Below are 15,693 nucleotides of genomic sequence, written 5' to 3'. Positions count from 1 at the left end.
CTATGAATGTCAAGTTTAAACAGTTCTCGTTAGCTTCCGGACTATATGCTAACAAGAGCAAAAGTGCAGTATACATGGGGGGGGGGGGGGGTGTAAAACAATGTGTACAGGAGAAAATATTGGAGGAATTGGGATTCATTAAAGGGGAATTACCTTTTAGATACTTAGGAGTCCCACTAAGTTCTAAAAGACTATCTGTCACCCAGTGTGAGCCTTTGATTGATAAGATGCTGAATTGTATTACATCTTGGACTACAAGATTTTTGTCGTATGCCGAAAGGACACAAATAAACTCTGCCAACCAGTGTCAACAGGGGGACTAAACTTTATAAACATTGAATTATGGAATCAAGCAGCAATCTGTAAACTACTATGGAGTGTATGTCAAAGGAAGGAGAAGATGTGGATAATATGGGTCCACACATATTACATAAAAGGGAGAAGTGTATGGGATATAAGTCCAAAGAATGCATCGTGGATGATTCAAAAAGTGTTTAAAGCTAGGGAATATTTTGAGGTAGCTGGATACAATATGACAGACGTTCAACAAATGGACAATTTTCACATTAAGGGGCTGTATCAAAGGCTCCAAGGCCAATTTCCAAAAGTTGAATGGAGGAAGTTGATCCTAAACAATCAGGGTGCACCCAAATGGAAGTTCATATTCAGACTAGCAATTTGTGATAGATTGGCAACACGAGACAGGATTGCTCGATGGGGGATTAACACCACGCCACTGTGTGCATTGTGTAATATCTGTAATGAAACAGTGGAGCATCTCCTGTTTGAATGTGAGGTCTCTGGAAGCATTTGGAAAAAAGTACTACGATGGCAAACTATACCGAGAGGGAATATGGTTTGGCAAAGGGAGATACAATGGGTAATTAGAAATTATAAAGGAAGAAGTAATGGTGCAGCAGTGTACAAAGTTGCCATGACAGCAACTGTTTACTATGTATGGCAAGAGAAATCGGAGAATATTTCAATCGAAGGCAAGATCAGTAGATGTTATACTACGGGTGATCACACAAGAGACTTATTTTCGAGCAAGCCTAATACCAAAGCTAGCAGCATACGTGAGGAAGTTGGACTCCTACCCATCATAGTGTAGGTGTAGGATTAATGAAAAGAGGAAGTTGAGGAAGGCTACTGATGGGGCATTATGTCCAGGGTAGTCATTTTGTTTAGATGAGTATTTGTAAACTGTCACTTGGTAAATAAAATAAATTTACTTACCACAAAAAAACTTCACCAATTACCTTAGAATATTGAAACAAAAAATAATCAAAATTTTACTATTTTTCGTAACTGTGCGAAAATAACAAAAACATTATTTTTTCCTCGTAAATGTACGAATAATATAAAAATCAAGAAAAGTATATCAAAACACCACAAAAATACTCAAATTGCACCAATAACCTTAGAATATAGAAACAAAAAAATGATCAAAATTTTACTCTTTTTGTAACCGCCCGAAAAATAAAAAATAATATATTTTTTCTCATAAAATTCCGAAAGATATAAATATCAAGAAAAGTACATCAAAACACCTCAAAAAATTCTCAAACTGCACCAATGACCTTAGAATATTGAAACAAAAAAACAATCCAAATTTTACTCTTTTTCGTAACTATTCGAAAAATAACAAACAATTTAATTTTTCCTCGTAAATTTTAGAAACATAGAAAAATATAGAAACATACATCAAAACACCTTAAAATAATTCTCAAACTGCACCACTGACCTTAGAATATCGAAACAAAAAAATGATCAAAATTTTACTTTCTTTCATAACTGACCGAAAAATAATAAAAAGTTAATTTTTCCTCGTAAATATAAAATAACATATAAAAATCAAGAAAACTACATACAAGTACCTCAAAAAATTCTCAAACTCACCAATGACCTAAGAATATCAAAACAAAAAAATGATCAAAATTTTACACATTTTCGTAATTGTCCGAAAAATAACCAAAAAATTACTTTTTCCTTATAAATGTCCAAAAGATATAAAAATCAAGAAAAGTAAATCAAAACACCTCCAAAAATTCTCAAACTGCACCGATGACCTTAGAATATTGAAACAAAAAAATAATCAAAATTTTACGCTTTTTCGTAATTGTCCGAAAAATAACAAAAAAATTAATTTTTCCTCAAAAATGTACGAAACATATAAAAGTCAAGAAAAGTACATCAAAACACCTCAAAAAAATCTTAAACTTCACCAATGACCTTAGATTATCAAAACAAAAATATAATCCAAATTTTCCTCTTTTCGTAACAGTTCGAAAAATATCAAAAAAATTAGTTTTTCCTCGTAAATGTACGAAACATATTAAAATCAAGAAAAGTACATCAAAACACAACAAAAATTCTCAAACTGCACCAATGACCTTAGAATATCGAAACAAAAAAAATGATCAAAATTTTAGTCTTTTTCGTAATCATCCAAAAAATAACAAAAAAATTATTTTTTCCTCGTAAATTACGAAACATATAAAAATCACGAAAAGTACATCAAAACACCACAAAATTATCAAACTGCACCGATGACCTTAGAATATCGAAACAAAAAAATAATCAATTTTTTTCTCTTTTTCGTAACTGTTCGAAAAATAACAAAAAAAATATTTTTTCCTCGTAAATGTACCAAACATATAAAAATAAAAAAAAGTACGTCAAAACACCTCAAAAAAATCTCAAACTGCATCATTGACCTTAGAATATCGAAACAAAAAAATAATCCAAATTTTCCTATTTTCATAACTATTCGAAAAATAACAAAAATTTTAATTTTTCTTCGTAAATGTACAAAACATATAAAAATAAAGAATAGTATATCAAAATACCTCAAAAAATTCTCAAACTGCACCAATAACCTTAGAATATCGAAACAATAAAATGATCACAATTTTAATCTATTTTGTAACTGTCCGAAAAATTTAAAAATTAAATTTTCCTCGTAAATGTATGAAATATATAAAATCAAGAAAAGTACATACAAACACCTCAAAAAATTCTCAAACTGCACCAATGACCATAAAATATCGAAACAAAAAAATGATCATAATTTTTTTCTTTCGTTAACTGTCTGAAAAATAAACAAAAAATTAATTTTTCCTCGTAAATGTCCGAAAGATATAAAAATCAAGAAAAGTACATTAAAGCACCTCAAAAAATTATAAAACTTCACTAATGACCTTAGAATAACGAAAAAAGATCAAAATATTACACTTTTTCGTAACTGTCTGAAAAATAACAAAAAATTTAAATTTTTCGTCGCAAATGTACGAAACATATAAATATCAAGAAAAGTACATGAAAACACCTCAAAAAATTCTCAAAGAGCACCAAGGACCTTAGAATATCGAAACAAAAAAATGATCAAAATTTTACTCATTTTCGTAATCATCCAAAAAATAACAAAATTTTTTATCTTTTCTCGTAAATATACAAAGCATACAAAAATCACGAAAAGTTCATCAAAATACCACAAAAATTCTCAAACTGTACCAATGCACTTAAAATATCGAAACAAAAAAATAATCCAAATTTTCATCTTTTTCGTAACTGTTCGAGAAATAATAAAAAAATTATTTTTTCCTCGTAAATGTACGAAACATATAAGAATCAAGAAAAGCACATCAAAACAACTCAAAAAATTCTCAAACTACACCAATGACCTTAGAATATCGAAATAAAAAAAAACAATCCAAATTTTACTCTTTTTCGTAACTGTCCGAAAAAATAACTAAACAATTTTCCTCGTAAATGTACGAAACATATAAAAATCAAGAAAAGTACATCAAAACACCTTTAAATATTCTCAAACAACACCAATGACCTTAGAATATCAAAACAAAAAAATGATCAAAATTTTACGCTTTTTCGTAACTATCCAAAAAATAACCAAAAATTTAATTTTTCCTCATAAATGTCCGAAAGATAAAAAAACCAAGAAAACTACATCAAAACACCTCAAAAAATTCTCAAACTTCACCAATGACCTTAGAATATCGAAACATAAAAATGATCAAAATTTTACTATTTGTCGTAATTGATTGAAAAGTAACAAAAAAATTAATTTTTCCTTGTAAATGTTCGAAAGAGATAAAAATAAAATAAACTACATTAACATACCTCAAAAAGTTCTCAAACTTCACCAGTGACCTTAAAATATATAAACAAAAAGATGATCAAAATTTCGCACTTTTTCGTAACTGTCCAAAAAATAACAAAAAAATTATTTTTCCTCGTTAATGTATGAAACATATAAAAATCAAGAAAAGTACATCAAAATACCTCAAAAAATTCTCAAACTTCACCAATGACCTTAGCATATAGAAACAAAAAATTGTTCAAAATTTTGCTATTTTTCGTAACTGTCCAAAAAATAACCAAAAAATTGATTTTCCTCTTAAATATCCGAAAAATATAAAAATCAAGAAAAGTACAACAAAATACCTCAAAAAATTCTCAAAATGCACCTATGACTTTAGAATATTGAAACAAAAAAATCTTTAAAATTTTATTCTTTTTCTTAACTGTCTGAAAAATATCAAAAAATTTAATTTTTCCTTGTTAATTTACGAAAGATATAAAAATCAAGAAAAGTACATCAAAACACCTCAAAAAATTCTCAAATTGCATCAATGACCTTAAAATATCGAAACAAAAAAATGATCAAAAATTTAACTATTTTTTGTAACAGTCCGAAAAATAACAAAAAATTTAAATTACCTCATAAATGTACGAAACATAAAAAAATAAAGAAATGTACATCAAAACACCTCAAAAATTCTTCAACTGCACCAATGATCATAGAATATCGAGACAAAAAATTATCAAAATTTTACACTTTTTGATAACTGTCCGAAAAATAAGAAAAAAATTATTTTATCCTCGTAAATGTCCGAAAGATATAAAAAGCAAGAAAAGCACATTAAAACACTTCAAAAAAAATCCATACTGCACCAAAGACCTTAGAATATTGAAGCAAAAAAATGATTAAAAAAATCAAATTTTCCTCACAAATATAAGAAACATATAAAAATCAAGAAAAGTACATCAAAACACCTCAAAAAATTCTCTAACTGCCCAATGACCTCAAAGTATCGAAAAAAAAATCATCAAAATTTTACGCTATTTCGTTACTGTTCGAGAATTAACAAAAAATTTAATCTTTTTGGTAACTATCCGAAAAATAACAAAAAATTTAATTTTTTTCTCGTAAATGTATGAAACATAAAAATATCAAGAAAAGTACATCAATACACCTCAAAAAATTCTCAAAATGTTACTGTTTTTCGTAACTATCTTAAAAATAACACAAAAATTAAATTTTCTTCGTTAATGTACGAAACATATAAAAGTCAAGAAAAGTACATCAAAAATCTCAAACTGCACCAATGACCTTAGAATATCGAAACAAAAATATAATCAAAACTTTACTCTTTTTCTTAACTGTCTCAAAAATTTAATTTTTCCGTGTAAATGTACGAAAGATATAAAAATCAAGAAAAGTACATCAAAACACCTCAAAAAAAATTCAAACTGCACCAATGACCTTAGAATATCGAAACAAAAGATTGATAAAAAATTGTACTGTTTTTACTAAATGTCCAAAAAATAACAAAAACTTAATTTTTCATCGTAAATGTACGAAACTTATAAAAGTCAAGAAAAGTATATCAAAATACCTCACAAAAATCTCAAACTGCCCCAATGACCTTAGAATATTGAAACAAAAGAATGATCGAAGTTTTACTCTTTTTTCGTAACTGTTCGAAATATAACAAAAAATTAATTTTTCCTCGTAAATGTACACCTGAAAAAATTATCAAACTGCACCAGTGACTTTAGAATACCGACACAAAAAAAATGATCAAAATTCTACTCTTTTTCGTAACTTTATGAAAAATAACAATAAAAAATAAAATTATTCGTAAATGTACGAAAGATATAAAAATCTAGAAAAGTACATCAAAACACCTCAAAAAAATTCTCAAACTAAACAATGACCTTAGAATATCGAAACAAAAAAATAATCAAAATTTTACGCTTTTTCGTAAATGTTCAAAAAATAAAAAAAATATTAATTTTTCCTCGTAAATGTACGAAAGATATAAAAATCAAGAAAAGTAAATCAAAACACTTCAAAAAAAATTCAAACTGGACCAATGACATTAGAATATCGAAATAAAAAATTAATCAAAATTTTACTATTTTTCGCAATTGTCCAAAAATAACAAAAAAATTTAATTTTTTCTATTAAATGTACGAAATAAATAAAAATCAAAAAAAGTACATCAAAACACCTCAAAATTTTCTCAAACTACACCAATGACCTTAAAATATCAAAACAAGAATATGTTCAAAGTTTTAATCTTTTTCTTAACTATCCAAACACTAACAAAAAAATTATTTCCTCGTAAATGTACGAAAGATATAAAACTCAAGAAAAGTACATCAAAACACTTCAAAAAATTCTTAAACTGTACCAATGACCTTAGAATATCGAAACAAAAAACTAATCAAAGCTTTACTCTTTTTCGTAACTGTTCGAAAGCTAACAAAAAAATAATTTTTCCTCGTAAATGTAGCCTCAAAAAATTCTCAAACTGCACCAATGACCTTAGAATTTCGAGAAAAAAAATGACCAAATTTTTCTCTTTTTTGTAACTCTCCGAAAAATAACAAAAAATTTAATTTTTCCTCATTAATGTACGAAACATATAAAAATCCAGAAAAGTACATCAAAATACCTCAAAAAATTCTCAAATTGCACCAATGACTTTATGATATCGAAACAAAAAAATAATCAAAATTTTACTCTTTTTCTTAAGTTCAAAAAATTTAATTTTTCCGGGAAAATGTACGAAAGATAAAAAAATCAAGAAAAGTACGTCAAAACACCACAAAAAATTCTCAAACTGCACCAATGACCATAGAATATCAAAACAAAAAAATTATTAAAATTTTACTCTTTTTACTTCATGTCTGAAAAATAACATAAACTTAATTTTTTTCTCGTAAATGTACGAAACATATAAAAATCAAGAAAAAATACATCAAAACACCTCACAAAAATCTCAAACTGCACCAATGACCTTAGAATATTGAAACAAAAAAATGATCAAAGTGTTTTACTCTTTTTCGTAACTGTCCAAAAAATAACAAAAAAATATTTTTTCCTTGTAAATGTATACGTCAAAAAATTCTTATACTGCACCAAAGACCTTAGAATATCAAAACAAAAGAATAATCAAAATTTTACTATTTTTCGTAACTTTCTGAAAAATAACAAAATAATAATTTTTCTTCGTAAATGTACAAAAGATATTAAAATCAAGATAATTCCATCACACCAATGACCTTAATATCGAATCAAAAAAATAATCAAAATTTTACTCTTTTTCGTAACTAAAAAAAATATAATTTTTCCTCGTAAATGTACGAAAGATATAAAAATCAAGAAAAGTACATCAAAACACCTCAAAAAATTCTCAAACTTGACCAATGACTTTGGAATATCGAAACAAAAAAATAATTAAAATTTTACACTTTATCGTAAACTTCCAAAAAATTAATTTTTTCCTTGTAAATATACGAAACATATAAAAATCAAGAAAAGTACACCAAAATACCTCAAAAAATTCTCAAACTATACCAATGACCTTAGAATATTGATACAAAAATATGAACAAAATTTTACTATTTTTTGTAACTGTTCAAAAAATTTAAAAAAAAATATTTTTTCTCCTAAATGTACTTAACATATAAAAATTGAGAAAAGTACATCAAAACACCTCAAAAAATTCTCAAACTACTCTAATGACATTAGAATATCGAAACAAAAAATATGATCAAAATTTAATATTTTTGGTAATTGTCCGAAAAATAACAAAAAATTTAATTTTTTCTTGAAAATGTACGAAACTTAAAAATATCAAGAAAAGTACAACAAAAAACCTCAAAAAATTCTTAAATTGCACCAATAACCTTTGATATCGAAACAAAAAAATGATCAAAATGTTATGCTTTTTCATAACTATTTGAAAATTTTAAAAAACATATTTTCCTCATAAAAGTATATAACATGTAAAAACTAAGAAAAGTACATCATAACAAATCAAAAAATTCTCAAACATGCACCAATCACCTTAGAATATCGAAACAAATAGTGATCAAATTTTTTTACTGTTTTTACTAAATGTCCAAAAAATAACTAAAATTTTAATTTTTTTACTTAAATGTACGAAATATGTAAATATCAAGAAAATTACATCAAAACACCTAAAAAATTCTCAAACTGCACAAATGACCTTAGAATATCGAAAAAAAAAAGACTAAAATTTTACTCAATTTCGTAACTATCAGAGAATTAAAAAAATTTATTTTTCCTCGTAAATGTTTGAAAGATGTAAAAAATATGAAAAGTATTTCAAAACACCTCAAAAAATTCTCAAACTGCACCAATTACCTAAAAATATCGGAACAAATAAATGATCAAAATTTTACTCATTTTCATAACTGTTTGAAAACTCACAAAAAATTAAATTTTCCTCATAAATGTACGCAAGATATAAAAATCAAGATAAGTATATCAAAGCACATCAAAAAATTCTCAAACTGCACCAATGACCATAGAATATCGAAACAAAAAAATGACAAAATTTTTACTCTTTTTCGTAACTATCCGAAAAATAACAAAAAATATTTTTTCCTCATAAATATACAAAACATATAAAAATCAAGAAAAGTATATCAAAACACCTTAAAAAATTCTCAAACTACACAAATGACCTTAGAATATCAAAACAAAAAAATGATCAAAATTTTACCCTTTTTCATAACTATACGAAAAATAACATAAATTTAATTTTTCCTCATAAATGTATGAAAGATGTATAAATCAAGAAAAGTACATCAAAACACCTCAAAAAATTCTCAAACTACACCAATGACCTTAGAATATGGTAACAAAAAGTTGATCAAAATTATACTATTTTTTTGAAATTGTTCAAAAAAGAACAATTTTTTTTCCTCGTAAATGTACGAAACATATTAAAATCAAGAAAAGTACATCAAAAACACCTCAAAAAATTCTCAAACTGCACCAATGACCTTAGAATATTGAAAAAAATTCTCATTGGTCCAGTTTAATTTTTTTTTGAGGTGTTTTGATATACTTTTCTTGATTTTTATATGTTTCGTACATTTACAAGGAAAAATATTTTTTTTGTTTTTTTTTGGACAGTTTTTTATATGTTTCGTACATTTTTGATATGTTAAGGACATTGGTGCAGTTGGAGAATTTTTTGAGGTGTTTTGGATGTATGTTTCTTAATTTTTATATCTTTCAGACATTTACGGGGACAGTTTAAAAATTTTGTTATTTTTCTAACAGATACGAAAAAGAGTAAAATTTTCATTATTTTTTATTTTTGATATGCTAAGGACATTGGTGCAGTTTGAGAATTTTTTGAGTTGTTTTGGATGTATGTTTCTTAATTTTTATATCTTTCAGACATTTACGTGGACAGTTTAAAAATTTTGTTATTTTTCTAATAGATACGAAAAAGAGTAAAATTTTGATCATTTTTTTGTTTCCATATTCTAAGGTCATTGGTGCAGTTTGAATTTTTTTTGAGGTGGTTTGATGCACTTTCTTGATTTTTATATGTTTCGTACATTTACGAGGAAAAATAAATTTTATTATTATTTTTCGAACTGCTACGAAAAAGAGTAAAATTTTGATTAATTTTTTGTTTCGATATGCTAAGGACATTGGTGCAGTTTGAAATTTTATTGAGGTGTTTTGACGTACATTTCTTAATTTTTATATCATTCGAACATTTACGAGGAAAAATTAAATTTTTTGTTATTTTTCGGACATATATGAAAAAGTGTAAAACTTTGATCATTTTTTTGTTTCCATATTTTAATGTCATCGGTGAATTATGAGAATTTTTTGAGTTATTTTGATGTACTTTTCTTGATTTTTAAATGTTACAGACATTTACGAGCAAAAAAAAATTCATTGTTATTTTTCGGACATTTACGAAAATGAGTAAAATTTTGATCATTTTTTTCTTTTGATATTGTAAGGACATTAGTGAAGTTCGAGAAATTTTTGAGGTGTTTTGATGTACTTTTCTTAATTTTTATATGTTTCTTACATTTACGAGGAAAAATTAAATTTATTATTATTTTTTGAACAAATACGAAAAAGAGAAAAAAATTTATCATTTTTGTGTTTCAATATTCTAAGGTCATTGGTGCAGTTGGAGAATTTTTTGAGGTGTTTTGATGTACTTTTCTTGATTTTTATATGTTTCGTACATTTACGAGGAAAAATAAATCTTTTTGTTATTTTTCAGACAATTACGAAAAAGAGTAAAATTTTAATTATTTTTTGATTTCGATATGCTAAGGATATTGGTGCAATTTGAGAAATTTTTGAGGTGTTCTGACATACGTTTCTTAATTTTTATATCTTTCAGAAATTGACAAGAAAAAATTAAATTTTTATTTATTTTTTGGACTGATACGAAAAAGAGTTAAATTTTGATCATTTTTTTGTTTCCATATTCTAAGGTCATTGGTGCAGTTTGAGAATTTTTTGAGGTGTTTTGATGTACTTTTCTTGATTTTTATATGTTCTGGACATTTATGAGCCTAAATTAAATTCTTTGTTATTTTTTAGACAGTAACGAAAAAGAGAAAAATTTTGATCAATCTTTTGTTTCGATATTTTAAGGTCATTGGTGTTGTTTGATGACAATCTTTTTGAGGTGTTTTGATGTAATTTTCTTAATTTTTTATATCTTTCGGACATTTACGAGGAAAAATTAATTTTTTATTATTTTTCGGACAGTTACGAAAAAGTGTAAGATTTTGATCATCCTTTGGTTTCGATATTCTAAGGTCATTGGTGTAGTTTGAGAATTTTTTTGAGGTGTTTTGATGTACTTTTCTTGATTTGTTATATCTTTCAGACATTTACGAGGAAAAATTAATTTTTTTGTTATTTTTTGGACCGTTTAGAAAAAGAGGAAAATTTTGATCATTTTTTTGTTTCGATATTCTAAGGTTATTGGTGGAGTTATAGAATTTTTTGAGGTGTTTTGAGGTACTTTCTTAATTTTTATATGTTTCATACATTTACGAGGAAAAATTAATTTTTTGTTCTTTTTCGGATAGTTACAAAAAGGAGTAAAATTTTGATCAAACTTTTGTTGCGATATTCTAAGGTCATTGGTACAATTTGAGATTTTTTTGAGGTTTTTTGATGTATTTTTCTTGATCTTTATATGTTTCGTACATTTACGAGGAAAAAATAATTTTTTTGATATTTTTCAAACAGTGACTAAAAAAGAGTAAATATTTGATCATTTTTTTATTAGATATTCTAAGGTCATTGGTGTAGTTTGAGAATTTTCTAAGGTGTTTTGATGTACTTTTCTTGGTTCTTATATGTTTCGTACAATTACGAGGAAAAAATAATTTTTTTGTTATTTTTTGGATTGGTATGAAAAATAGTTAAATCTTGATCATTTTTTTTTGTTTCGGTATACCAAGGTCATTGGTGCAGTTTGAGAATTTTTTTAGTTGTTTTGATGTACTTTTCTTGATTTTTATATGCTTCTTACATTTTATGTGGAAAAAATAATTTTTTTTGTTAGTTTTTGGACAGTTACGAAAAATAATAAAATTCAGATTATTTGTTTGTTTCGATATTCTAAGGTCATTGGTGCAGTTTGAGAATTTTTTGAGGTGTTTTGATGTACTTTTCTTGATTTTTATATGTTCCAGACATTTATGAGCCAAAATTAAATTCTTTGTTATTTGTTGTACAATAACGAAAAAGAGTAAAATTTTGATCATCTTTTTGTTTCGATATTCTAAGGTCATTGGTGCAGTTTGAGAATTTTTTGAGGTGTTTTGATGTACTTTTCTTGATTTTTAAATGTTTCGTACATTTACGAGATTTATTTTTTGTTATTTTTCGAAGAGTTACAAAAAATAGTAAAATTTTGATCATTTTTTCCCCCGATATTCTAAGGTCATTGGTGCAAGAATTTTTTGAGGTTTTTTGATGTTCTTTTCTTATATGTTTCGTACATTTACGAGGAATTATTTTTTTTGTAATTTTTCAGACAATTACGAAAGAGAATATACTTTGATCATTTTTTTGATTCGATATTTTAAGGTCATTGGTACAGTTTCAGAATTTTTTGAGGTGTTTTGATGTACTTTTCCTGAATTTTTATATGTTTCGTACATTTACAAGAAAAATAAATCTTTTTGTTATTTTTCGGACAATTACAAAAAAGAGTAAAATTTTGATCATTTTTTGTGTCGATATTCTAAGGTCATTGGTTCAGTTTTGAGAAATTTTTTGATGTACTTTTCTTTATTTTTATATGTTTCATATATTTACGAGGAAAAATAATTTTTTTGTTATTTTTCGGACAGTTACGAAAAAGATTATACTTTGATCATTTTTTTGTTTTGATATTCTAAGGTCATTGCTGAATTTTTATATGTTTCGTACATTTACAAGAAAAAATAAATCTTTTTGTTATTTTTCGGACAATTACAAAAAAGAGTAAAATTTTGATCATTTTTTGTGTCGATATTCTAAGGTCATTGGTTCAGTTTGAGAATTTTTTGATGTACTTTTCTTTATTTTTATATGTTTCATATATTTACGAGGAAAAATAATTTTTTTGTTATTTTTCGGACAGTTACGAAAAAGATTATACTTTGATCATTTTTTTGTTTTGATATTCTAAGGTCATTGGTTCAGTTTGAGAATTTTTTTGAGGTGTTTTGATGTACTTTTCTTGATTTTTATATATTTCGTACATTTACGAGGAAAAATTAATTTTTTCATTATTTTTCGAACAGCTACGAAAAAGAGTAAAATTTTGATGATTTTTTTTGTTTTTATATATTCTAAGGTCATTGTTGCAGTTTGAGAATTTTTTGAGGTGTTTTGATGTACTTTTCTTGATTTTTATATGTTTCATATATTTACGAGGAAAAAACATTTTTTTTTGTTATCTTTCGGACAGTTACGAAAAAGAGTAAAATTTTGATCATTTTTTGTTTCGATAATCTAAGATCATTGGTGCAGTTTGAGAATTTTTTGAGGTGTTTTGATGTACTTATCTTAATTTTTATATATTTCGTACATTTTGGAGGAAAAAAATATTTTTTTTGTTATTTTTCGGACAATTATTAAAAAGAGTAAAAAAATTTCATTTTTTTGTTTCGATATTCTAAGGTCGTTGGTGCAGTTTGAGAATTTTTTTAGGTGTTTTGATGTTCTTTTCTTGATTTTTATATGTGATATGCCACGAAATCTTGGCACATTTGATGCTTGAAAACGAAATCGAGTGTATTTATGTGGATATAATGTGTTTGGTAGTGTTTGTACAGGTGAAACAGGTGGACGTGAAAGACGAAAGAAAAGAAGGCTGCTGATAACCAAATGCCAAGTGAAGACCACGAGCACCTAGACGGGTCGTGGTCCTTATCACGAACCGAGGTGCTGGTCGTGAAGCTGAACCAGTGAATGGGCAAGGAAAAGTTGAAAAAGGAACTGAACCAAGTGAAGACCACAGACGACTTCACGAGCCGTGGTCCTCAGAATGGCCCGTGGTGCATGTCGTGGTAATGATGCAGTGAAGGGGCTTTGGAAAGTTGAGAGAGAAGTTACCAAGTGAAGACCACAGACAACTACACGGACTGTGGTTATTTTCATGGCCCGTGGTGCATGTCATGGTAATGATACAGTGAAGGGGCTTTGGAAAGTTGAAGAGAGAAGTTACCAAGTGAAGACCACGGACAACTACACGGCCCGTGGTCATTGTCACGACCCATGGTGCATGTCGTGGTGATGACACAGTGTGCAGGTCTTGAAGAACCTGCTTTGGGGGAATCCAAGTGAAGACCACGAAGGGCATCTCGGACCGTGAAGCCCTTGATGGGCCATAAAAGTGGGCGTGAAGGGCCCGACATTTCAGTTCTACTTCGAGTAGGACTCTTTTTAAAACACTATTTTTAAATTAATTAGGTCATTTTTATTTTTTTATCTTATCTTTCATTGAACGACGAACAAGTTTCCAGAATTCATAGCTTTTGGTTTTCGATTTTGGATATTGAATTAAGTTTGAAGTTCGGTTTTCTGGTTCTTGAAATATCAAAGTGGTTGTTAATTGCTTATTCTCGTAAGTACTTTATAACATGTTTCCATTCGATATTTCTGAACATTTACATGAAATCATGAGTGGCTAAACACCACAACTGGGGTTGTGGGATCCATGACGGAATTCTAATTGTAATTTCGTAAAACGAGTGAAAGGCAATTTGTGGTTACTAACTGTAGCTTAGTTTTCATTATTTATGTATTCTGATGAGTGCACACATTAGGATGAGCCTGTATCTGTCATTTGTTCAAGAGAAAAATAATAGTTAGGAAAAAGCTAAAATAATCTAACTAAATGGAATCAAAGTTCGAGTTCGAGAGAAAAGAACCTTAACACCATTTTAGGCGAAGGTAAATCGTGTAACACTCTAGGACCGAGAGGACTTGAGTGAAGATTATCTTAGTAGACTGAGAAGTGTCAGATATAGCTAACTCACATGTAGTTTGTAGACTTAAGTTGCCTGAAACTCAATTACGTAAGAACATTAGACGCAACGTTATGGGGAACACAATCCTAATTTTGGTAATTATTGAAACAACTTTAAAACTGATATTTTCGTTCATTGTTGAATTAGACTTTACTTTACAATCTTGGTTACTTAAGCGTTAACGCTAAACCCAATTTTACTTTCAGTAATTGTTTATTTAGGAAATAATGACATTAGAGTAAAACGTGACAGTGAAAACATTTCTATAAAGAAATTCTCTATGGGATCGACCTCAAGTCACGTTGAGTTCTGTAAATTAACTTCGACCGTTTATATCTCTTAATTGAGGTGTAAGTTTGGACGTATCAAATTTGGCGCCGCTGCCGGGGAATTTCAATTCAGAAGTGTTTTACTAGCTTTTATTCTAAGTATAGTTAGATTTCCTAATTTTACGTCTTGTTCTTTGTCTGTGTCTCTTTCAGGTGTTTTCAATTATGTATACGAAATTCCAGAAGTAAGGGAGCCCCATTAGTCCCATACGATCCAGAACTTCGGAAAACAATCCGTAAAATGGTGAACGCACAAGAACTTGAGGCGTAGAGACAGAGATTTGGATTGGAAGCTGAAACCGTTGCTAGGGGTATTCAACTGAATGATGTGAACAATCAACTAAGGGCAGTGAACGAAAACATAGCGGTGGATCGAATCATTCCCCCAACCGCCAACCAATAGCTCCAAGGGGTAAACCACAGCCTCCATCTCATATGATGTATGAAGAGGATGACGTAGTCTTTGATGGAGTTGGAGCCACTGGTGCTATAGTGTTACCTGCACTACCTCCAGGTGTTAAGTTCACAATCATCAGCACCATGATTCAACTGCTAAATCTGAAAGGTATGTTCAGGGGTGCAACGGGTGATGATGCTAATCAACATCTGATGAACTTTGTGGAGATTTGCAAATCGCAAGAGATTCCTGGAGTAAGCCAAACAACGATGAGATTTAGGTTGTTTCCCTTGTCTCTTACTGGAGAGGCAACCAACTGGT

At 27.9% G+C, this 15,693-nt stretch overlaps 1 protein-coding gene across 1 annotated transcript; it reads left to right on the top strand.

Moving 5' to 3' along the window:
* The first annotated feature begins 532 nt into the window (after window positions 1–532).
* Window positions 533–1,111, top strand: LOC107062871 (uncharacterized). Its single transcript, XM_015314049.1, has one exon. The coding sequence runs from the start codon at window positions 533–535 to the stop codon at window positions 1,109–1,111; it is 579 nt and encodes a 192-aa protein (XP_015169535.1).
* Window positions 1,112–15,693: the final 14,582 nt, after the last annotated feature.

This window comes from Solanum tuberosum, unplaced genomic scaffold (assembly GCF_000226075.1).
Source record: "Solanum tuberosum cultivar DM 1-3 516 R44 unplaced genomic scaffold, SolTub_3.0 scf00270, whole genome shotgun sequence".
NCBI lineage: Eukaryota > Viridiplantae > Streptophyta > Magnoliopsida > Solanales > Solanaceae > Solanum > Solanum tuberosum.
The sequence above is the reverse complement of the archived record's forward strand: the minus strand, read 5'-3'. Positions and strand labels throughout refer to the sequence as shown.